Here is a 26173-nt window from a genome sequence, read left to right on the forward strand (position 1 = left end):
TTACAGAATAATTTCCAACATGAATAATGGATTTCTTTTTTTTCTTTTTCTTTTTTTTTTTTTTTTTTTTGCTATAGACTCTAGAATTCAAAAATAAGCTTCTTTCATACCTGACTTCAGTTAAATAAAAAAATTAAAGAACCTTCCTCATCCCCTGAGGTAGTGAATCAGAAGATATTAAACTGCTTTCACTGGTGGTCTAAGTTATCAGTATATTAGCTCTCACCACTGGATGTCTCTTCCTTTATATTCCATATGTTCCATAACTGAGCAGCTAACTTTGAAGGGAAAATCTTAGGAGTTGGTTCTTTTCCTTGATCGACTTACAAAATGGCTCTAACAGTTCATCCAAATCTACCTACACACAGGTTACAAGGATGATGTACAGAAGATTAACACCATTTCACCTCTGAGAGGTGTATCTCACACAGCTGTCTTCCTATGTCCAGCAAACATGCGCTGCTGGCCTTGTGCTTACTCCCTTTTTATAATGATAGGTCAGATTTCAAGTAGCAGAGCCTGGAATTATTAAGCAAAACACTTGACAAATAACTGAGAACTTCCTGATTTAGAAATGTTATGCTGAGAAGAAACGACATGAGGGTTGATAAAGATCAATCACTCTCAATGATTCTGTCTTAAACAGAATGTAAGCATTGTTTTTTTTTTTTTGTAAGCATTGCTTCAAGTCGACATTGAGTCTTTAAATTTAAATTTTTTTCAGAGAAACACAGAATAAGGAAGGATCAACCTTATTTCAACAAAGTTTCAAATTATAAGGCTGTAAGAACAATAGAAGGTAATAATTGTTAAAAACGTGTGTTGGGTACATGGGGGTTCATTATACTGTTCTCTCCACTTCAATGTAAGTTTTAAAAATTCCAAAATAAGGAAGTTTTAAAAGAATACATACATTTATGGTATACAGTTTTCCACTATAAATTGGCTTCCCAAGTATAAACTGCTTTAGATACCAGATAAGCCAATGAAAGCCCTATTGAATATATTAATTTTATAGATTTCATATACTATTATCACTTTGTAGTAATAAAATTAACTACAAGGAAACTCCGATGCAACATTATGATTTTCTATATACAACATTAAGTAAAAATAATAGTCAAAGCAATAATAGTCAAAGCTCCACAGCCTTACCATAAATATTTTCAACAAAGTATTATATTTTCAACAAAATACAAGCATCTTCTATCAGTCCAAATCACAATCAGGCAAAAACAATGACCGTTCATCCAACAAATTATCTCGCCAACCAAACTTTGATTTATCCACTTTATTTGTATGTCTAATTTAAAATTCTCCACTAATTTCCTCTAACTTCATTTTCAATATCTTTCTACTCTTTTTGTCTGCTTTGATTCCCAAATACCATCTCTGTCACTTTTGTAGCCTTCTACAACTTGAAACCTTAAGAAATATGCTCACATGGCTAAGAATATGTAATTTTGGTCTAATACCATATTTCTCTCTTTTCTTTCAAAATACTCCCAAGACCCAATGGAACTCTGAGTCTTCAGGATTCCTAAATTAATCAAAATAGTACTGGCACTAAATATAAATTGATATACATCCTTTAATTCCTCATCCAAAAATAAAGCTAACGGGGAACAACATAGAAATACAAGCTTACAGACAAATGTACCCAATTACCTGAGGCCTCTGCTAGCACGCTTTTGAATCAAATACTAGAAGTAGCATGAATAGGAGTAATGGTAATAATACTTGATATGCGGAAATTGGCAAACTGGGTTTCTTACACAGCCCTTAAAATGACCCCTCTTTCTCCATATGACACTAATCATGGTTCATGCTCTCACGTTTTCCAGTTATATGATCCTGCCTCAATTTACCCACATTCTTACCCCATTCCTTCAGATCAAGGTGTTGTTCTGGGCATGAGGTTCATCTCTTGGCATTCTTTCTAAAGTTTGTATACCAAAAAGGTAAACTGGAAACTACCTTTACCAAAAAGGTAAACTTCCAAAGCCCACATATAATGAATCACACAAGACTGTGCTGTGGGATTGGGAACTTCCAGACGGCAAAGAAAATTAACAAAAACACAACAGAATAAGAAACTTATATTATTGAAGAAAGAACCTTTTATCTCAAAGTTTATCAAGGGCAACAGGACTGGAGGTGAGTGAAGTTTCAGGGTTGCTACAATGACCTCCTCTCACCAATACCCTGATCTACATCTCCAGTCCACGGTCATTTGCATTTCTATCATTAATAAATGCTCGAGCAAGTCTAACCCAATCAAAATATTAAAATGCATCACCTACCAATTTCAGAAACAAAATCCCACCTCACTTCCAAGCCATATGGCTCTCAAACCTTTGCTGAAATATAAATCCACATCTATTATAGAGCTCTACTCATTCAACATTATTTAAAAGGTTTTAAATTTCAAAACTCGGCAGACTTCTAAAAATAAAGGAACAGATCAAATGTTGATCCAGCAGCATAATATCTTAATCTACTATAATTGGAATGAATTACAATTTTTGTCTTTAACTATAATTAATTCAATTTCAGCATTTATGACCTTTGTTAACTAAAAGTAGCCTCTAAAAATCACCGTGAAGTGTGAAGCACTATTAAAACTTGTTCCCCAAACCAAAGGTCATTCAAAGAACTGAAGTCAAACAGCTCCCTCGATTTTCTTTGCCTCAAGAAAACAGCAATAGTAGTTCCTAATACTGTTACAACATAGGTACAATGCAAAAACTAGTGAGCAAAAGTCGTACTGACAGAAGTCTAAGACACCAAACAAAACACATTAAAATGACTTTGTCAAGATCTACACACACAAACATACAGAAAACACAATACATAAGCTAAATTCTGTTTTTCTTAATAGAGGTACACTCTAAAAATACAAAATGACTTTTTAAACAAAATGTTTTAAAGTGTCCTTTAGAACATGCAATATGAGGTTGTTATAAAGCAAAGAATCTAACTTTATCTGGTGTCTGTGTATTAGTTTTTCCTGTTGGGTTTCATTATGGCACATCGAAACACATACTGTACATTTAAGATGGTAAAGGTGATTCTAAGACCACTAGTATAGTATCTTGTCATGTGTTTTCCATTAATGACCTTTACACTGACACTTCATTAAAACTCATCTCCAAGACTGTCATCAGACATAATCAGGTGCCAATCAACAAAAAAGCCTGATGTGACGGATTATACTCTTTGGTTCTTTAAAATGTCAGCCTACACAGGAGGAGGGGGAAGAAAAACCTAGATTCTACTGCAAAAAATACATTCACAAAACAATCTACCAAAGCAAAATATAGAGAGGTGGAACTGAGATGTCATTTCCATTATTTGGCACACAAACTAGACTTTCTCAATACCCCTCTCTTTTATTTCTACCTTTCTAAAAAAAAAAAAAAAAATTATATATATATATATATATATACATATACACACACACACACACACACACACACACGACCAAATCACAACACAGGCTCCTTAGAAGGACATTATTGCACACTCACTGATGTACTCAGGGACAGACATATACACATAGAGGCAGTCTTTAAGAAGAAAAGGATCACTGATAAATATAAAGGAATTGTCCTCACAAAAGTACATGTAGTCTGTATAACACAACAGCTGGAAAGCAAAGAAAACTGGAAGAAACACTGGATGACCTGAGACACTTGTCTCCCCCTGCCCATGTCCCCAGTTTCCACCTCAAACCCCACTCCCACCAAAACTTCACAGTCCAGGAAAAAGAACTGTGTAAGTATGCAACGCACTGCTATTTAACAAAGAGGGCAGGATGATTTCTACATGTATCTCTTCTTCCTGCCTCTCTCCAGTAATCTCCCTCACCCACCGCCCCACAACTAAAGCATGGAAGGAAGACACAAGCGACAAGCAACAACTTTCTAAAATGGTTCTGCATTATTAAAATAAACTGTTGACTGAGACTAAAGGTGGCCAGATACAGTTTAAGAATGATAGCGATTACATTTGAAACTGTAAAATGCTATCAAGAGTTGGAATCTGGACATGGCTCAGACACTTGAATATGTATACACAAATCAATAAAAAAAACAAATGTTCAAAATAGTTTTAAAAGCAACAATAATTACAATCTATTAATCTTTCATACACTTATGAAATTGGTAAAAGAGGTGAGATACAGCAGAACTCACGACTTAGCTTGAACTAATGCAAAATATGCTTCCTTCTGCAGTCTGCAATGCTCTTAAACCTTCAGGCCTAGCTGCCACATTGACATTAAGGTAAAATTTTGTGAAAGGGCATACTTGATCAAAAGACACAATTATTTTTTCTGCCACCAAACCTGAATAAAAAGAATGCTTATTGAAGTATAAACAATATTCGGGGGGGGGGGGGAGGGTGTAGTAAGTATCACCAATGGAAAAACAGAAAAGAATACGAGCACAGATGAGGGGAATGCTTCCCAGAGCAGGGCCCCAAAGTAATCCAAAGGCACTTGCCCAGACTCCTTGACAGGACTTTAGTTCTTTTCAAAAGCAGCTGAATAGCATGAAGAGAAGAAAAAGTCAAGGCTATAATAACTGGGGGAGAAATGCTGAAAAATGAGATAAACAGAAACCTGAATTTTATTATGGCTTCTGATGAGAGAGCTCACACTATCATCTCCTCCCTCCCTCTCTCTCCCTCCATCAAAATGCCTATCCACAGAGTTGGAAAATTATGTCCCATTTTAAATATCTCAATGGTGAGCAACAGGCAGGAGCCCCAACTGTCAGACACTTGTCTGGCACACAGACATAGAGGAGCTGGCTCGGCAGGAGCTCAAGCTGTGAGACTCAGCTCATTCCTATGTGGGTGAGCAAACCAGGGCACTTGGCCACAGCTCCCTGGGCGGGGGGGGGGGGTGGGGGGGGGCACTGAAATGGTGGAACCTTCTGACACTGCGCCGGAGGTATGGCCATTACACAAGACCCAGGCTCTGGGTTTTCCTTCTCTGTTGTTCTGAGCAGAAGAAAGAAGAGGCAAGCAAAATACCAGCCTCTCAGTCCATCGGTCAAGGAAACACCAATTCCTGGCTCCCTGTTACCATCATGTCTCCCTTTTCCCAGGGCCAATCCTGCCATGGAATCCTCCACTATTAGTGATCAGAGGGCTTAAGAGATCACATAGCCCTGTTTCATTTCACAAATGGAGAAACTGAGATCTGGAGGGCTGAAACAAGCAGACTCAGGTTTTAGAGTTACTGGTACTACAAGTCCCAGAACAGACCTGTGTTCTCACCTCTGTCCCGACCTTTGGCCAGCACTTTTGAACACCCTTTGTTTCTGAGGGTCATCCCCCTCTCTCCTCTCTCCGTCCACATTATTCCTCCCCGCATCTGTCTCCTCTTGCCAGCTGATGCACTTTCATTTTCAGGCTAGCCACCTCACTCTTTTCCTGGGCTCAGCGCCTACTAGCTCTTCCCCATTTCTGCCTCAATAGGAAGGATCAAGAACCTCTGGTAGTCCTGACTGGGCAAAGCAAAGGCAAGCAGTACTGACTGGATATTACAGCTTCTAACAAAAGTAGTGAGAAAGGAGTATCTAGGGATTAAGAGTCAGCAATGGGCAAACATATGTGATGTGCAAACATAATATTTTGGGGTTAAACTAGAGATTTAAACTAAAGCACTTAGCCAGAGCCCAAGTGCATAGCCAGAACAAGGATGGGAGCCTCCTGAAGCAAAATCATGCTCAGGTTACATCATTAGTGGAACAAGGATATGTATTTGTTCAGGAGGGCAGTCAGATAGAACCTGTAAGAAAATAATGACGGTATAACCTTGCCATCTAAGTCACGTTCCCTGGCTTTTACCCAAAAGTTCCTCTTAAAACGTGTGTGAACATCACTGGAAAAAAAGCAGCAGAGGAGATGGCTGAGCTGAGAGTCTGCCTGCTTCATATATTGGGGCTAATTGTCTATAAAACCAATGTAAAAGGAGTAATATAATTACTTAGCAGGAGGAGGGAGGAGGACAGGTAAGATGAGGAAGGCAAGCAGAAAACTTGTGCATTACACAAATGCTTCAGCAAAACAAGATGACATGCAGGATTGAGTCAGCTTTCCACTGGGATGTATAAATCACATCTCCAGTTTGAGAAAGATCAGGACTATCTAATCTAAATCACTCTAAAATGGGGTGGGGGGGGAATCAGTCTCAGTCAAAATGCTTAGGAAAAAAGATATATAGCAAATTACTAGATAGCAACATTAGAGACAGCAGAGCAGCCAACTGTTTCTTTCAACATCGTTGAGAGCCAAAGAAAGAGCACTAAAGATGACATTTTTCCTCTATAATTTCACATTACGTTTTACTGCACAACATTCTAAGATTACTTTATACCTCAAGACTGGGGTTGGCAAATTATTCCAAAATTACTTATTGCTACAGGTATATAAGTGGTGACCTCACACATTTTTCTACCCTTAGTAAGATAACAATTCCAAGCAGTACGTTATAAAATTGCAGAATAATTCCTCGATGAACTCATCTTTATACAGCTATTTATTGTCATTATATATTAATGACTACATTTTATATAACTTTATAAGTCTATAAAAAGGGCACAAAATGTTTTCAAATGAATTCATGGATAACCGATGTAAAAAGGAAAATATAAATTGGACAACAAAATGGACAATGGGAATTGTAAGAGTTTATGAAATGTTGCATTATTAGCTCTCAGTCTGAGATCCCTGGACTGGGAGATTTGTCCAAATGCAGTAAGAGGATGCCATTATAACAAGGCAGCAGAGTAAAACTAAAAAAGCTTTGGGCTAACATGCTACTAATTCAGTCTAATAACAAGACAGGTTATCAAATAGTAATCCAAACCTGTGGTTGGCAGCTTCCTGTCTTTGATTTATTTTTAAAGGTGGGAGAGGAGAGAATAGTTATTTACTGAGTGTAGAAAATCTTTCAAAACTTAGGGCCCGCTGAGATGATCAGGAACATGTTAAAAGAACTCTTAGATGGCAAAAAGATTTGAAAAGTATTCCCTTATAGTAAGAATCAACATATGCATTGAGCATATATTCTGTACCAAATACTGAGCAAAGCACATTACATGAATTATCATCAATCTTCACAAAACCCTGTAAGGCAGGCAACAATGGATCCTACTTTTCAGATGAGAAAACTGAGTTCAATAACTTATACAAGGTCCCTCAGCTAAAAAGATCGTCTGAAATCTACCCTAAAGCCGGTGTTCTTAACCAATACACTTATCCTTATCCCATCACTCCATTTAAAGAACAAAACATATACGTATTTGGTACTCTATATAGATTTCTATTTTTAACTGATTTGTTTTCATTAAGTACATCCTGTACCTTGATATAAAATATAAAATTTCAGGGGGTACCTGGGTAGCTCAGTGGTTGAGCATCTGCCTTTTGGCTCAGGGTGTGATCCCAGAGTCCTGGGATGGAGTCCCACACCAGGCTCCCCATGGGGAGCCTGCTTCTCCCTCTGCCTATATCTCTGTCTCTCTCTGTGTCTCTCATGATTAAATAAATAAAATCTTAAAAAAAAACGAACTATGAAACTTCTGAAACAATCTCATAAAACACACTTTAAAAATCTTACTGGCAGAAACTAACCAGTAAACTCTTAAGACTACAATGTAAAAGAAAAATGCCTAGCCAATTTTAACAAAACTAGGGTTTAAAAAGTTATTCTCTACGATGTTTCTAATCCTGTGACATTCCAACACGTCTTATAAAGGTACTTTAAAAAATTTCACATTTTGCTGACTGTAGTTTAATGTAGGATAACAGTATAGATAAATCAATCCATAAATCAGTTATCTGGAGAAAAAACATATATCTTCCTAAGCTTACTTGAGAAAGACAATGACTACTGCTGGTTCGGTATTTGTCTTTTACAGTATAAAATGCTAAAAGAGGTAAGATGCAAAAAGAGCCCAAGAGATTGGATTCAATAGTTGCCCTAAAAAAAAAACAAAAAAAAAAAAACACACACACACTAAACAAACATTCAGATACAGAAAACAGTAACCAACACTTCTGGTTTAAAGTCTATGGCACAGAGTAAGGCAAAGAATCTAAAACTTTTCAGATAATAGAGCCAAATTAAATATTCAAATAAGACTACTCCAGAAGCATCAAGTGGGGACTGAATTCTCCAGACAATTTTTAACTATTATTATTGTTGTTGATTTAATTAGCCTGACAACCATTATTACCACTTATATTTTTTAGGTAGTTTTTAAAAATCATACTATAAAAGCATATTATGCCATATAAAAATATTTTAAGAACATGCAATATATCAATATGTGCCAACAATACCCAATTTATAGAGTACAGAGCCATACTGTCAAAATAGCATGATTCTCAGGTTAACCTAAATTTTGGAGGCAGAGATTGACATACCTACATAGAAAGATGATCAATGTATATATCTAAAGGACTAATGCTGAGATCCAAACCATGCCAAAGATATCAATCTTGATATTATTTTATGTTGTGCTAATATATATTATACAAGGACAGAGAAAGGCTTTGGTACAAAACTGCCAATTAAGACAGCATATTAAATTTAAACTCAATAGAAATAAGGCTATTATACGCTTGAATGCATATATAATTAAATTTTTTTCTTTAAATAAAAGTTCTAATCAGTTCACATTTTTAGTGATGATAATCTCATGTTGCAAACAGCACAGCACCCTCTGGTGCATCTGTTATAAGATGTATAAAATTCCCACAAAAAGGGGATAGAATCAAAGTAAAAATGAACCTTAGAAATCAATAGGTTGACACTCCTTTATTTACTCCAATACATATTTATAAACATTAATGCTTAAAAACAATTTTCATTTAAAAAGACCACTAGAAATGTTATAGTAACGATCAAAATAGGTTAGGAAAATGTTTTAGTTTGAAAATATTTAAAATGATGAACAAACAAAAACAATACTGGTTTCTAACACTTATCATTCAAATTAAAATAATGCTGTCAAAAAATTCTTTAAAAGGTTAAGTTGTTATGTTAACCAAATTTCACTTTATTTAAATATTCCTTGGCTTTTTGCTTCAAATCATTTTGATTGATTGTATAAAGTGCTCCTAAGTACTTTTTCTGGATCAAAGGGAATTTACCACTACTTTTAAGACTTTGTAAGTGTTTTGTGAAAGGATTTGCAACTTTTACAGCTTGAAAACAGAGTGATAACCAGAAATAAGTCATGTTAATTAAATTATGAATCTTAATTTGAATAGTTCAACCTTCTACTTTAAAAAAAAAAAAAAAAAAAAAGAACTTCCTAGGAAAATAATTAACTCCAAAAGTATATTTTACTAAGGACAAAAGCAAAGGATGCCACCTGCTTCAAACAGCCCTTTTGTGAACCACTGAAGTCCCAACACAATGCACTAGAAATGAAAGTGACACCTGTTTAAAGCAGCCATCTGTCCCCTAACAAGCTAGATTTAGTCAAATCCACTTAATCTTGGATTTCCAAAATAGAGGAACACTATGCACCTGTGAACAGAGAGGAATTTAAAATCTTGTTTGTCCATGGCCACTGGGAATCTATACCGAACAGTTAACAACAAATGATTCCATCAGGGAAACTAAGTTGGTTTTTTTAAGTAATTGGATGCAGAGCATTTTTGTCTAATGCTCAGCATAAAAGCAAACACACAAACAACTAGTAGACTCTTTTTAATTTAAAGGTTTACTTCCTTGAAGACTCTTCACAATTTTAAAAGCTTACTTTTGTCTTCTCATTTCTTGTAACACAGTCTCACTATACATAACAAGAACAAAGTAACATTCCCATTAGCCTGTTCAGGAAAGATTTTTTTTTTTTTTAACTCTTCTCATACACATGATGCTACATTCACCCTTTTAAGGTGCACACACACACACACATACACACACACACACACACACACTCTTTTACACCTTAAAATTTGAACAGCAAAAGCATACTCCACAGTCGGAAGTTTAGAGAAAAGCACTCACAACATCAGCTTTCTCAAGAATAAACAATGTTACCAATAAGTAACATCATTTACATAATACACTGAATCTAGACTACTGATTCATTCATTTTTTTAACTGGTAAAACATTTACCACATTGAATTTGTTTAGGACACAAAATATTTGTTTACGGTTAAAACACGTTAAATTTATACTGTATAAACCTTTTGAGTACCTGAGTACAAGATTATCTGAATACTAGAGAAATAACGTTATTTTTTAAATTAGGCATAACTACCACATATAACGAAAACATTGTAGAAAGATGCACTTTAGGAATGCATTTTAGTTTACTATATTATGCATGTAAATGTACTACATAAATATGCCTACTCCATTTAATGAAATTCACAGGCAAAACAATCTCAAAAGACTGAGATAGGCATTATGACATACAATGAATCACAGATATTTAGCTATTCAAAACTAGTTATAAGTAACTCCTACTTAATACTTTTCATTTTAAAGCATGGTCACTTTCACAGATTTTAATTAGTCTAAAAGCTGAGAACATAGGTGAATGCCAATACATAATATAGTCCTTCCTAGGAAAAAGATCACAGGATGAAGAAACTAAATGCTAACTAAGTATTCATCCCCGTGTTAAATTTTAAAACTCATCATTATGTTAGTATTTCTGGTGACTATTTACTCAATTCATATAAGTAATGCTGACATATTTGAGTCCAAAGCATTTCTAATGGCAACTTTCATATCACCTCTGTGCTTTTAAAAATGGGTAATAGAATTCAATTTAAGTTCTCCTCTCAAATCAACTTGTGAATGAAAATTCTAAACTACAGAAAACTTGAGATAACTGTAACAAGTAAAATGCCACAAAAAAGTTCTTGGACACTGCAAATAAAAATATTAATCCATAACATTATAGCATATAATCTACTCAGCTGAAAACCTATTATGAAAGTGGCATAAGGTCTGAAACTGTCTTAAGACAGTAAAACTCCTATTAACTTCAGAGAGAGTTTATAGGACCCAGGAGCTTCACCATCCAAAAGTGTTCAGGCATTTGACACTCATCTGAACAGAAAAAAAAAAAAAAAAAAATACAAGTTAGTATTAGGGATTTGCATGGAACCCAGGTTGGGAAATAAATATAAAGAAATCTGAGTGGTCTGAGAAAGATTTCTTCCACCCCCAGTTAAAACAGCAATCACAAGGAAATGAATCAAAAGAGGAAAAGTTTTTTGAAAACCCCAACTCTTATTTTACAAAATATTAGCTTTAATAGCGTTACAATTACCCAGCCTGCTCACTGACAATCTCAAGAATAATTAATACTGTCACATTATTCGCAGGCTGCTCTGTTAGGTAAATCGATACGTGTTTGCTGTGAGAAAGAAGACTGTTTAAATACGTATTTTAAAATTCCAAATTGGAAACTTCAATATGTGCAAATATAATAGCACGTTATATCTGTTTTAGCACACATTCATTATCAAACTCTTTACCAATAATCTACTAATTAAACGTTAGGCTGAAAAATGAACAAATTTACAGGATCTGTAAAATTGGGTTACCTCTAGCCAAGAGCCCTACTACTTGAGGACTGATAAGTATTCAAATCTAGAGAGAAAAATAGATTTTTAAAAGACAGACTTGAAAGAAGAAAAAAAAAAAGTTCTCTCTCATCAGCGGGTTTAAGTGACTGTCCAAAGAAAACTCGAAAGTAAACAAAAAAGAGTATGTTAAGTACACACATGCCTGAATCTTAACAACCACAAAGAAAGTGAAATATACACACGTTTCAAGTTGAGAAGCTTCATACATTCTTTATGAACAACTTGACTTCAATTTCAACTCTCAAAGGAAAAGGAACAGAGAAGATGAAGGAGGAGGAGGAGGAGGGAAAGGAAAAAAAAAAAACTCTTTAAAGTCTTACAACTGTCACAAAATAACATTGTACACTGAGTTCTCAGAAAGCTTCCTTAGGTCCTTTCCCTGTTTTCTCACACACAGAGTCTCCTAACCACAATGAAAATTGTTAACACTCCACGGTGGGGAAGGAGGTTCATCAAAGTGAAATGGAACCTCACTACTACCCCTCCCATCTGCACATGAAAGATAAAGCACTGTCAATAACTACTAACCCAAGTATCACAGATGCCCTGCATCTGGTTTAAATCACAAGCACACACGCGCCGCGCGCGCACACACACACACACACACCCCAAAAAGAGAGAAAGACAGAAGAGAGACTTGTTTAAAAAAAAATATATATCTTTCCCAGTGCAGCAAAGAGCCCAGCGCAGAGGCCCCTGGTTTCAATGTGTGTGCAAGGGGTGTGGGGGGGGGGGGGAGAGAAGGGGGGGGACGAGGAGGGAAGAGTGCTGAATGGATATTAAGACTGTTTGCAGCACAAAGAAAACACAGTTTTAAAAGAAAAAAAAAAAAAAAAAAAACACAGAAACCGTGCAGCTGATGATGGCCAAAAAGCAGGGGAGCCCCTTTGAGCACCAGGCAAAGAGGGGCAACAAGGAAGAAATTAGGCGGTGGGGGAAAAAAAGTTCACCGTTGTACGAGGATAAAAATAACAAAACCCCTCACAAGGCCCCACAAGTGAACAACAACAACAACAAAACACCACCACCTCTTGGGCCCCCCCCTGCGCCGCCCCCCCTTCTCCCCCGGCCGCCCCCGACACCCGCTGCTATTTCGGTTTGGGGAGAAGCAGGAAACCAGCAGCTTCGGAAAAGAAGGAAATTAAAAGGAAGAAAGAAAGCCAGGCTGGCCGCTTCACCTGACCCTCCTCCTCGGAGGCAGACCTAGGGGAGAGCTCCCCCATCGGCGGCGGGGACGCGTGGCTCCCTCTCCCGCTCGGCTCGCAGCCCCCGGCGCTCCCGCTCCATCCCTGAAGCGCGGCGGCCGCCCAGGGCCGCCCGGGCTGCGCGGCGCCCACACCCCCGAGCCCGCCGCGGCGCGCTCGGTCCATTGTAAACACGCCGGGGCTCCGGGTCCGGGCTCCGGGCTCCGGGCTCCGAGCCCCTCGGCGGCGGCGGCGGCGCGGCGGCGGCGGCGGCGGCGGCGGCGGCGGCGGCCCCCGGTGTCAGGAGTGAGACCCCCGCACAGCCACGCTCGGCTCGCGCACACGGACACACACACACACACACACGCACGGACACACGCGTCCACACGCCGCCACACGCTCCCACACACAGGTAGAGACCGAAGAATATTCACCTTGGCTGTGGATTATTGTGGTGTTGTTGGTGGGTGATGGAGATGGTGGTGGTGGGGAGGAGGAGGAGGAAGAGGAGGAGGAGGAGGAGAGGAGTAGTTGTTGTTGATGGGTAACAGTCGCCAGGACTACGGTGACTATGGCGCTTGATTCACAAGGCAACGGTTGCTATAACTCACAAAAGAGAGAGAGAGGGAGAGAGAGAGGGAGCGAGAGGGAGAGGGAGACACTCGCACGGGGAGGGGTGGGGAGGGAAGAGGGGAGGAGGCGGGCCCGGCGAGCCGCCGGAAGGGGCGGGCTCAGCACCGTGACGGACAGCCCCGGGCCTCGGCCGGCGCAGCGGAGGGGGGGCCGCGGGGGGCCCGCGGGGGGGCACGGGGAGTGCGAGGCGGGGTTCCGAGGAAGGACGCCGGCGAGCTGCGCGCGGGCCGGCCGGGGGCGAGTCACCCCACAGTCCCCTCGGAGGGACGCTTACTGCACGCGCCGACGAGGCAGCGGGGGGACCCGGGGGGTGGATGGGGGTGCCAGGGGTACTGTCTGCGAGGCGACGGCCGCCGGTCCCAGCAGCCAGCTTTGTGCAGAGAAGCCCCAGAGCCGCGACCGGGTAGCGAGGCACCGGGGAGGGGGGGGGCGTGGAGGGCGATTCCTGACACTTTGTGGGGAGACCAGCTGCGGCCGGCGAGGAATCCACTTTGAAGAGCGGTCTCCTCCCCCGTCCCCGGCCTGAGACGTCATTTCCGGGGCGGGGCGGGTGGAGAGTCCCGGATGTGCCGCCGTTCTCTCGCCTTTTTTTTTTTTTTTTTTTTTTTCCCCATTTTCCTGGCTTTTTTTTTTTTTTTTTTTTTTCCTTTTTTTTCTCCTTCGTTTCTGAAGCGCCGGAGGTGGAGGTGTTCCCAGTTGCATCCGCCTCCTGGCTTCCAGCGTGTTCGGGGCGCTGCGAAGCTGTGGGGCCCGCGGCGGACTGGGGAGTCCGAGCCGCCCGCGCCCGCCTGCGCCCGCCTGCGCCCGCCGCCCGGCCCGCGGCTCCCGCCCCCTGCGGCCCCCGGCCCCGAGCAGCGCGGGCGGCGTGCGAGCGAGCGAGCGAGCGTCTCGGCCGCCATCTTAGGGGCCGGCGAGCCCCGGGCCGCGCGGGGCCGGGGCCGGGGGCGGGGGGGTCCGGCGCGCGCCGAGGGCCGCGGCTCCCCCCGTGCCCGCGGGAGGAAGGGCCGGTGCCCTGCGGTGCGCTGGCGGCGGGCTCTGGGGGTGCGGCGACTCCCACCTGGGCCGGCTCGCGGCCCCCCGCCCGCCCCGCCCGCCCCGAAGTCAGGCGCTGTCCCCTCTTCCAAGTCGGCGGGAGCGGGGTCCGACACCTGCCTCGCCGTGGGCCCCGAGGAGCACCCGCGCGGCCTGGGGTCTCGTGTTTGCGGCCGCGTGGACGAACGGCCTCCTCGGCGACGGGTGTGCTCGCTCGCCGCCGGCTCCCCGCGCCAGCGCTGCCGACTCCCGCGGTCCCCGCGTCGCGGTCCGCCCCGAGCCCGCCCCGAGCCCGCCGCAGCCCGGCCCCCAGCACCGCCGGCGAAGCCGCTTACCCGAGACAATAACGTTAGAAGCCAAAGAAGCCAGTTCGCGGGAGGCTTAATTTTTGCGCCCGCAAAGTTAGGGATTTGGGCCGACATAAATTCCCAGGACTAAAATCGTGACAGCGACCGTTACCGAGCTCTTCGCGCTCAGTGTCCCACACACACCATCTCCTCTAATCCGCCCCGCACCACGGTTAGGTACGACGCAGGCTCCTCTCTGAGGGGAACCGGGCACAGAGTCTTAACAGCGGTGTTATTCTACGGCTCTGGGTCGCGGAATTTTCAGAGCAGGGTATTTTAGGAAGCCACTGTTTAAACAATAGGTTGAAGAAAGTGAATGTTGCCGTCGGGGGTCGGATACCGCCTCCACGGAGGTTCACCCTACTGGGTCGTCCACGGAATCGGTGAGCGGTGGTGAGCACAGTGCCGAAGCGCGAAGGTTTCGTGACCCACCGGGACCCTTTTAGGCTATAAGGCAAATGACAATGCGGAGACCAACAGTCCTTCGAAGTCTCCAGATGGGGAATAATAGTAGTTTGGACACATGCACGTGGAAGATAAGGTATGCGTTCCAGCTGCGTGAAAACTGGTAATCAGTATGAATATTCATTTCATTGCACTGACAGATGTAAGTCTTCTATTCTCGTGTTGCTGCGCAGGGCAGTTTGCTCGCTCGCACCACACAGCAAGCACTGAATAGCTTTGCCTTTTTTTTTTTTTTTTTTTTTTTTTTTTTAAGCTGCATTGCTTGCTACAGTTTTGTCTGTCCCTTCCCAGGCTGTCAGCTCGTGCTTCTCAACTGCTGTCAGGGAGCACAGTTCTCAGGTCCTCCCCACCCTTTTAATTGACCGCTTTCAATCTGCAGGCAAGAAAACCACATAATGAAGCTTGTGCACAACTGTGTCCCAAGAGTATAAATAGGTACTTTTGAGGAACTCTTAGAAAAACTGTAGTGTATGACCTTTATGTGAGGACATTGTAACATTAGGTTTATAAGCTGCTTAGAGACTTTTTTTTTTTTTTTTTTTTTTACCTACTTCTTGATTTGGCCTTTTCCTGAAAAGGAATAGACAAATTTCTTGAATTCTTAAAACGTTGGGATTTTTAGAATGTTTTTTTTTTTTTTTTCCTGTTTTAGGAGAATTGATGGTAGGACTTCTAACACCATCATGAGGTTATTGTAATAAGACATTTTCAGGGGCGCCTGGGTGGCTCAGTGGTTGAGCATCTGCCTTTGGCTCAGAGCATGATCCTGGGGTCCTAGGATGAGTCCCGCATCTGGCTCCCTGTAGGGAGCCGGCTTCTCCCTCTGCCTAGGTCTCTGCCTTTCCCTCTGTGTCTCTCATGAATAAATAAAATCTTAAGAAAAAAAAAAGAAAAGAAAAGGAAAATTTTCAGTGTTACCACCACACTGACTCAAATAACCAAGCCACCAATTCAAGCTCTAGATTCAGAAACATGCTGGATTGTATATGTATTGTTTTATGTGGTAACTAATTATGAAGGGATCCAGAAATGCCTTTACCTCTAGTCAGTTCTGATAGGATCTGCTTTTTGGTCATTTTTCAACACAGATGCAATTTCACATATGTTGTACATATATTTCAGAAATAAATTACATAAGTCACAGAACCGACCTGGCAGTGTCTAGCATTTATCACCTGTTACAAGCAATACACACGAGGCTCAATAAGAAAAGACACCTAACCAAAAAATACTTTACATTTCCGGACAAATGCAGTAAACTGTCAATGCAATGATTATTTGTTGAGTACCTACAATGGGCCAGACATAGTTCTTGTCTGTAAAATGCTCAAAGTCGGTATCTGTGAATTTAGAATGCTGTGTCCTCTGAACTTGGATTGTTTCTGCTCTCAGTTTGGACTGACTGGCAGAGACATCATTTAACATGTTTGTATCTACACCACTTGAAAAATATGAAGCCCCGATTATGTATGAATACATTATAAATCATTCTTAAGGGTAAATTTCCTCTTCGATATTGTCATTAGGTTATTTCCTCCTATTGATATCTGCTGCATATTCAAGAACTAATAAATTAACATTAATGCTTGTAAAAGGAAAAGCTGCCTATGAAAAGATAAAATACTGATGGGGACAGGTTTACCTCTGAAAAACTGTATGAGAGTTTTGAAAATTAACACATTGGTTTGTCACAGCTTACCACTGAATTTGTGGTGAAGCCTTGTATGAAGCAGAAACCACTCCTGTTTCAGACTTTTCATTTGATTATAATATGTGATTTTCTTTGGTTAAAGGATACCTAAAGTCATAATTCTCATATGTGAAGAGTTTCATTTCAACCAGTATTTATTGAGTACTTATGATATGCAGTGCACTGAGGAATTAGACTACTAGATTATCAATTGCCTTTACTAGATCTGAAGTTCTGAAGATAAATAAATTATCAAAAATGATAGAGGGGCACCTGGGTGGCTCAGTTGGGTCATGATCTTGGGATCCTGGGATCCAGCCCAGCATTGTCTCCCTGCTCAATGGGGAGTCTGCTTCTCCGTCTTCCTCTGCTACTTCCCCCCATATGCGCTCTTTCTCTCTCTCTCTCTCTCTCTCTCAAATAAATATTTTTAAAAAACATGATAGGGACTGGTAAAGGCCAAGGTAACTCAAAACTATACATAATTTGCCACTATTCTCTGGAGAAACCCCAAATCTACCCATCCTCACCCAAAATATATTTTGGTTTTAAAAACATAGCAACCAATTAAAAATAAAAACATTGCGATATTTTTTTCTTCTGGTGGATTGGTCTTTCCAATTGTGTTTTAAGTAATACAAACCAGATGTTTACTCAGCAATCCTGAAGTATGTCCATCCTTATAAATAAAAAGGAATTGAATTTTTACCCTGGCACAGAAAGATGATAATAGAATAGAATCCCACGTTGACTAACTTTTCTCAAGACCAAAATACACACATACAGCTTTTTCTCTTCAAAAAGGGATGCAGAATGTCAAATACAATATTTGCAACATGAAAATCAAATAATTGGAGGGGTCCTGGGTGGCTAAGTTAAGCATCCAACTCTTGATTTCAGCTCAGGTCATGATCTCAGGGTTGTGATTTTGAGCCCAGTGTGGGACTCGGTGCTCAGCATGGAGTCTACTGGAGATTGTCTCTCCCTCCCTCTGCCCCTCTCCCCACTCAATGCTCAATCAATCAATCAAATACATACATACTTTTTAAAAAATAAATATAATTGAAAACAGCCCAATGTCTATAAGAGGATGGAAAAACAAGTTGTGATACCTTCATACAATGAAATACTACTGAGTCATTAAAAGGAACTGGCTAATAATACATAAAACAACGTGGATGATAATTATCAAAAGAAGTCAAGCATAAAGAGGACATACTGTATGAATCCACTTACAAAAAATCCAAGACAGGGAAAAACGAATCTGTATTTAGTATTCCTTAGTGATGGCAAGATGATGAGATGGGATGGACTAGAACAGTGCAGTGCATAGGAGAACAATCTAAAGTGATAGAATTCTGTACTGTACAACTTGGTAGTGACTAGCCTCATATGGCTATGAAAAATCTAATTGTCAATTAATAAAAATTAAAGTTTGAAATTCAGTTCGGCAGTCACACTGGCGACATTGCTCAAACTTTATTTTGGGGGGAGGGCAGGCAGAGGAAGAGAGAGAATCTTACACAGACTCCATACCCAGTGCAGAACCCAACAGAGATTGATCTCACAATTCTGAAATTGTGACCTGACCCAAAATCAAGAGTCAGACACTTTAGCAACTGAGGCATCCAAGTGTCCCTCACACTGGCGGCATCATAAGTGTTCTGTAGCCACATTTGACTAGTGGCTATCAAATTGGACCATACAGCTACAGAACATTTCCCTTGCAGAATTTCTATTAGAGTGCTGTTCTAGATTTTGTGTTCAGTAGTATTTCCATGTGTAGTTACAATTGTCAAAACTGTATAAGTGCACATTATATATGCATTATATGTCAATAATACCTGCCCCCAAACCCCGGAAATCACTAATAGATGTACTTATTACCTACCCAGCTGAACCCACTTTTTCCTTAACATTTTATTTAACACTGCAGAGAAAAGGATAAGTAATAGATAGTAAAATTATCCTTGGCAAATTCTCAAAAATGTGTTAAATGTGACCATACGGTAGATAATGTTGATTTGCCGCTCAAAGAAACAAGATCTGCCACGTTACAATCCTGAATACATCTAGAAACCAAAGGAATTGCTTTTGAGGGCTTAAGTGAATGCCAAATGATTAAAGAGATTTTTTTTTCCTATTTCCCTGTTGGAATGGAAATATCTTAAAAGTGTTGGGTATCATATAATCTTATTCTGAGGTAACACTAGGAGTATTTGAGAGATTTTAATGCTAACTCTATGACCAGGTTGGGAAAGTCATATAAACTCTCTAAGTAACAATTAAGACTCGCTGCTGCTGGAGGTGCAAGAAAAGGTTTGTAAATCAAGGACTAAATGGTGAATGATCTCAATTCTAAAACTCTAGTTTTCATGGATTTTCAGACATGGCACACAGGGGAATAAACATATGTTCTTGTAAGACTTCTGTGAATTAAGAAAAATTTTTGGTGGAGTAAATACTAAATTTAATATATACTTCTACCAACATTTCTTAATTTTACAAACCATAGGTATATTTTTACAAGATAATGAATTTGAACTGTGTTAGAGATTCTTATAACTTCATCAGCAATTAATGTCACCAATGTATGCTGACAAGTATTTTATTTTTACTCAATTATTATCAAAAGTTCTTTATCAGAAATGTGACTTTATTCGATCCACTCTTTAACTAACAAAGAAATGCTTTTTAAGTTGGTTCTTTCTCTCCCTTTATTATTTTTTTTCTCCCTTTAATGTAAGTTACAGTCTGGAAAAAAAAAAAAAAAAACATCTCCCAAGTTCCTGTAGGGCCATTATTCCTATTTAAATATACTAAAAGTATCTTCCCCCTGGAACATGTCAAGTATCTCACCCTCCCCCCACCAACATCACAATACCTCATAAAGCCTACATTTAAATAGTTTTTTAATGCTTATGCCAACAGTTAAAGCATATAACTGAATTTTTTTCACCCTTGTAAATACTTTTTACCAACTTACCTCAGCCACTAAATAAGGAAAAACTAGATCACTTATTCTAATTACATTAATGTGTCTCTTGATGCCATTTTTTGTTATTTTTTAATATTTATTTATTCATGAGAGACAGAGAGAGAGAGGCAGAGACACAGGCTCCCTGCAGGACCCCAGGATTATGCCCTAAGCCAAAGGCAGACACTCTACCTCTGAGTCACCCAGGTGCCCCCCTTGATGCCTCTCTTCTTTTTTTAAAAAAGTTTCCTTCCTTTCTTTCTTTCTTCCTTCCTTCCTTCCTTCCTTCCTTCCTCCTTCTTTCCTTCCTTCCTTCCTTCCTTCCTTCCTTCCTTCCTTCCTTCCTTTCTTCTTTCTTTCTTTCTTTCTTTCTTTCTTTCTTTCTTTCTTTCTTTCTTTCTTTCTTTCCTTTCTTTTTAGAGATCTTATGTATTTATTTGAAAGAGACAAAGATAGTGAGAGAGAGCACCAGTGGGGAGGAGAGGGAGAAGCAGGCTCCCAGCTGAGCAGGGAGCATCATGCCAGGCTTGCTTCCAGGACTCTGGGATCATGACCTGAGCTGAAGGCAGACACTTCACCGACTGAGCCACCCAGGCACCCCTCAATGCTGTTTTGTTTTGTTTTAAAAAGAGAATTCATGTGCATGATATTTTTTCCAAATATTTTGTTTTGCTTAGAAACATTTTCATTTTGAGAGACAGGAAACACAAAAATATACATTGCACTGTGGAATGTTTAAAAAACTTGCCTCCAAGCACTGTTTGAAATTTTATCTAGAATTTTCTCCCATAAAAGAGATTAAAGTCATTTTTAAGACTCCTAGATCAGAGAAGTACTTACTAGAATTTGGTTTTGGACACCTCCAGCCCCACATCATACCAAACATAGTAAAATGCACTCATATACCACATAAAATATACATAACTAAGAACTGAGGTACAAACAACATAATGGTAAGTTTGTAGACATCTAATTAAGTATTTGCTCATCTTGATCTGAAGCTTTTTCATATTTTGACGTCAACCTTTTTTTAAGATCACCAGCATTTTCAGAGAAGCTTGAAAAATATATAACTCCTGAACATGGCCCTGAAATATAGCAGGAAAACTGAATTTAAAACAATTCATCTCTTTAAAAAAAAAAAAAAAGATTTTATTTATCTATTCATGAGAGATACACAGAGAGAGAGAGAGAGAGAGGCAGAGACACAGGCAGAGAGAGAGAAGCAGGCTCCTTACAGGGAGCCTGATGTGAGACTCAATCCCAGGACCCCAGGATCACGCCCTGGGCCAAAGGCAGGCACCAAACTGCTGAGCCACCCAGGGATCCCCCACAATTCATCTCTTAATTTATTCTTCTTCCTATGAGAAGTGGAGGGAGTGTTAATTAACCAAAAAATATGGAAACCCACTGAGATAACAAAAATACAGTAAACTTCAAATATTGGTTTCATAAAGATGAGAAAAAACTAATGTAATTGAGAAATAGAAAAATTATTTTGAGATGACTTAAGTGTATTTGAACTCAGTACCCTAACTTGCCACTACACTCTTTACTTCATTATAAAGTTACACATAAAAATCAAGACAGTTGGATTTACATTGCCAGGATACCCTATTTGTAGCTTCAAATGTGTGACACAATAATTATAGACTTCTTGTTAAATGTGATATCATTCTTCACCCACAAGAACTAACCCTTAAAGGAAGAACACCAATTTGGTTGAAGATTGATGAAAGACAAGAAATATGAATGTGAATAATTTAAAACTATATATAAAAATCTGACAAGGGATTTTTCATAAGGCTAAACATGCCTATTTTTGAAAGTGAATAATTTTTTTAAGATTAAATTCTTCCTGAAATTAAATCAAAAAGATAAAAAGTAAAATTGCATAAAATAACCATGTCATTTTCTTTCAAGTCAGTACTGATTCAGTGACCCAATGATGTAATACAAAGCACTGTGTTTCTGGAAAAGCCAGAAAATACATCAGCTTCTAAGGAACCAGCTATAGAGATGCCAGAACTGAATGATGCATAAATAAACAGATCTGAAATGGAGCTTTATCTGAGTAGACATTCACACTGCTGAGGCAGACTCCGTTTCTCTGTAAACTAGGAAAGTATCCCAATAAAAATTCTCATAAGAATGTTTTTAAGTCAACTTAGTTGTATAATCAAAACATTATTGCTTATTAGCATTTCCTGAAAAAAAAAATCACACTACTATATTGGGCAACCATCTCTGAGAAAGAAACATCCTAAAAGTGTATTGTAGACCTCAAAGGATACAATACTTACCAGGCAGAAACAGGTAAGGTAGGCTGGGAGTTCTAACACTTTTGGAAAAGAAGTCAATGCAAACTCAACCCTGCAAACACTCTTAATCTGATGCCAACAAAAATGAATCAATATAAAGGTGAGAGAAGGAAAAAAATGGAACCAGAAAATATGAACTTAGGATTTTTTTAAGTATTATGGCTTGTGAGTTGATTTGCTCTGCTTGCCTTTTTTCATTGTGGAGAATGGACCAAGAAGAAACTATGAGGGAGATCATAGTTTTAGAGGTAAATTGTAGTTAAGGCTTGGATTAATGCTGTAACTAAGAATAATGGGAGATAGCTTCTGACAACTGGTAGAAGGGAAAAACTGACAATATATGAAAGTTACTGAGCATGAAAAATACTCAGTTCCCAAGTACTTATTGATGGTATCCTATGTATGCTTCAGGGATTACCCCAGGCACTTTGGGGGGCAGGGGGTGCCAAACAGAGCAGATAGGGAATGAAGAAGTAAGCAAGATACCAAAAACTAAAGTCAATGTTCCTCTTGGTACTAGGTATCTTTTATTCCTCCAGATTCATTCATTCTCTACTCTTCTTTATCCTCCTTTCTAGAAGGCTGACCTTCATAGACCACCTCATTGGATTCCATGCTTTCTGGTTTCCACGAGTGGGTAGCAATGGCCAGAGATTAGAATCAGGGAGGAGGACGGTAAGGTCTTGATATTATTACCCTGCTTCCCTCCCTACAATGTTGCTTCAAAATAGCTGCATCCCTCTACTGAAGATTCTGATAAAGCCTTCTTCCCCTTGTACCTTTGGGTTTAGGGGTGAAAACAGCCTGAGTGGTCTCTAGGTTGATGCATAATCTGGTTGGCCCCCCTACACCCACCAAGCCCTCTGTACTTCAAATCTCTTCAAAGTTGCCCTCTTTCTTGTGTGTGATCTATTTTCTCCTGGGACTTTCATGCCACAAAATGAGATCACAGCTATGTATTCCTCTGTGAGGGCCACCATAACACACAGACTGATTGCCTGTAACAGAAACTTATTTTCTCAAAATTCTGGAGGTTAGAAGTTCAAGCTCGAGGTGTCAGCAGGATTGGTTTCTTCTGAGGCCTCTCCTTGGCTTGTAGATGGTGGCCACCTCCTCCTTGTGTCCTCATGGAGTCTTCCTTCTGTGTGTGTTTATGTCCTAAACCTGTCTTTATAGGGACACCAGTCGTATCGGATTAGGGCTTGCCCAAATGAACTCATTTTAATGAAAGAGCCAGTCCCCAAATACAGCATTCTGAGGTACTAGGAGTCAGGAGTTCAAATATTGAAATGCAAGGTGGGGGAAGATAATTAATTCACTATGTAACAGACTCGTTGAAAAAGAAAGACAAGGAATAAATTAGAAAATAATCTCAAGATTATGAGTGTAGCATAAATATAAGAAAAGGACAGTATTACACTTACTCTGAGCAGAACATTAGAAAGGTGAAAAGAGAATGGGAAAATGCAAATTTCAATGGCCCATTCAGGTAGAGACACCCATAGAGAAACCACACAAGCTGGAAGAACTCTGGTCTGGAGACTGAGCTGGGAGCTTTCTGGTTAACAAAGTAATAATCGTTGCTAGCATTTATGAAGCACCGGACAGACTGTTAGTTATCTTTTCCCCTTCCTCTATCCTAACAAAAATTCTGTTTTTGCTGGACGCTTTCCATAAAATGACCTTTCAGACCTCCTTTTCCAGCCTCACTTGAAGCTAGATGAGGACTCGTTCTGGTCAGTGGGATGTAAGCAGAACTGTTCCTAGGACCCTTTCTAAGAAATCTTTACCTTGCTTTGCTTTGCTTCTTTTTCCTTTCATCCCCTTTTCCATCCTGCTGCTCAGGTCCCCTAGTTTAGGGGGCCACAAATTTGGACCAAGCCAAGCACCTAACCATAACAGAATGGGAAACTAAGTCCCTACTGATTGTGAGACCACTATACTGCCCTGTATTATCTGTGTTTCACAGGAGGAAAAAAAAATCACAGCCACCTTGTTTTCAGTCTCCCAGTTGAAATGAATCCTAATTAATACGAGCATCTTCCAGGTGCTAGGTACTATTCTCAGCTTTTAACATGTATTATTTTAATTAATCCTGTTAACAATTCTTTATGTAGGTACTATGATTATCCTCCATAAGGAAACAGACAGAGATTACATACTTTTCCCTAAACAACACAGTTGTAGAGTTCAGGGTTTAAATCAGACTAAGAATCTGGTCACTTGTGTTGAGCCGTCTTCTCTAGACTGGTCTTCCACCCAACAGTCCCGTTGATGGGTAACATGGTTATTTTTGAAAACTATAGCCTAAAAGAAGAGAATCGTATTTGATTTTACAACAGTGCTACAAGGTCTTTCAAAGGAGGGAGAGCAAATGAAATGCAACACTTTGGCAAAGTTTTGTGCACACATCTATAATCTTATTTTCACTGCTTAATTTAGCCTCAACTCTGCCACCATTTTGTTGACCCAAATCGTGCCTCTTTCTAAACTTAATTTAAAAAAAAAAAAAAAAAACTTTACTTTGGCCTCTCATAAAGCTCTATAAGTCTAAGATGCATTTGCTTTGTAGTTATCGGGCTGTGATCAGCCCCATAGGGCAAGAAGGTGTTTCAGATCTGTGCCACAAAAGGAGCTTCCCCTTGGCCATATTCCGCTGGAGCCCTTTCCAGAACCCCAGCTGGGATAATCTTTGGTGCGATCCAGGGGCAACTTCTGCACTTAATTGTCAGATTCCTCTTGAGAAAGACTCAGCTCTCAGCCAGGAGTCAATCCTTATGGTGACAGCCTCTGTTGCACTCCCTGTAGCAGCAGGAGAGCTCTAAGAGTGTTACTGGGCTTTGTTAACCTCGCTCTTAGAGAAACTGGAGAAAAAAGGATTTTAAGGGCATCTTGATTTTTTTTAATGTTTGGAAAGAGAAAAAAACTGGACCAGTGGAGATTGTTCTATTCCCTTCCCATCTGGCCACATAAAAGGCTTCAGAAAGGCCATTGGATCTACTCAGAGGATATTAACACACTGTAATTCCATAAAGAAATAATGCAATAAATAAGAGAACCATTTATCCACTTGCAGTAAGAAGTTCTGAAGGCAGAACACAGAAGGCAAAGGACCTATGATGTCTCTTACACAATTTGCTTTCAGGCTATAGATAGTACTGATCCTCAAGAATAGCTTTATTAGGAAGGGATTTTGAAATGAATCTACCCCTGTACCTACTGTGGTTTTTAATTTCTCCTCCTTCTAACCAATTTTTCCAGCTAACAGAGACATTTATAAGGTACATTCATACTCAGTATTATGCCATCTTAGGGCAGAAATAAATGCATGCTCCTTTTCTAAAACAGCTTTATTGAGGTATAATTCACATAGAATAAAATTCAACCATATTAAGCATACAATTAGGTACATTTTAGCAACACATGCAGTCATTTGACCACGATCATAATCAAGCTATTGAACGTTTCTATCACCATCAAAAGTTCCCTTGTGGTTCTTTGCAATCAATCTTCTCTCACCCCCTATACCGAACCCCAGGAAAACCTTTGATCTGCTGTCACTATATTTTCCCTTTGCTAGAATGAATATCATATAAATGGAAACATACAATATTTAAAGTTTTGGAGTTCTTTTTTTTTCTTTTTGGTCTGGCTTCTTTTACTTGTCAGGATATTTCTGAGATTCATCCATGTTTTGTGTGTATCAGTAATTCATTTATTTTTACTGCTGAGTAGTGTTCTATTGTATGGACATATTTACAATTCATTTTCTGATTTTTGTCATTATGAATAATGCTTCTATGAGTGTATATAAGTGTTCTTGCGGACAGATGTTTTCCTTTCACTCCAGTAGATACCTAGAAGTGAAATTTCTGTGTCATGATAA

At 39.9% G+C, this 26173-nt stretch overlaps 2 protein-coding genes across 21 annotated transcripts in view; one reads left to right on the forward strand and one right to left on the reverse strand.

Moving 5' to 3' along the window:
- The window catches only part of RFX3 (regulatory factor X3), a 287131-nt gene extending 273640 nt beyond the window's left edge, over nucleotides 1-13491 (reverse strand). For 10 of the 12 annotated variants that reach the window (XM_077908536.1, XM_077908547.1, XM_077908603.1 and 7 more), the window contains exon 1: nucleotides 13257-13491. The gene's annotated coding sequence lies outside the window, so the exon portion shown is untranslated. Of the gene's footprint in view, nucleotides 1-12816; nucleotides 12948-13256 lie in introns of those variants that run through there. The other 2 variants (XM_077908657.1, XM_077908610.1) reach the window with 2 other exon arrangements.
- The window catches only part of LOC144320317 (uncharacterized), a 31552-nt gene continuing 18470 nt past the window's right edge, over nucleotides 13092-26173 (forward strand). For 3 of the 9 annotated variants that reach the window (XR_013385849.1, XR_013385850.1, XR_013385853.1), the window contains exons 1-2: nucleotides 14733-15375; nucleotides 22866-22962. Coding sequence is in view for 2 of the 9 variants with exons in the window: in XM_077908679.1 (XP_077764805.1) it covers nucleotides 15293-15375; nucleotides 22866-22962 (180 nt within the window). In the remaining 7 variants the exon portion in view is untranslated. Of the gene's footprint in view, nucleotides 13235-14576; nucleotides 15376-22865; nucleotides 22963-26173 lie in introns of those variants that run through there. The other 6 variants (XR_013385861.1, XR_013385860.1, XM_077908669.1 and 3 more) reach the window with 5 other exon arrangements.

This window comes from Canis aureus, chromosome 1 (assembly GCF_053574225.1).
Source record: "Canis aureus isolate CA01 chromosome 1, VMU_Caureus_v.1.0, whole genome shotgun sequence".
Taxonomy (NCBI): Eukaryota; Metazoa; Chordata; class Mammalia; order Carnivora; family Canidae; genus Canis; species Canis aureus.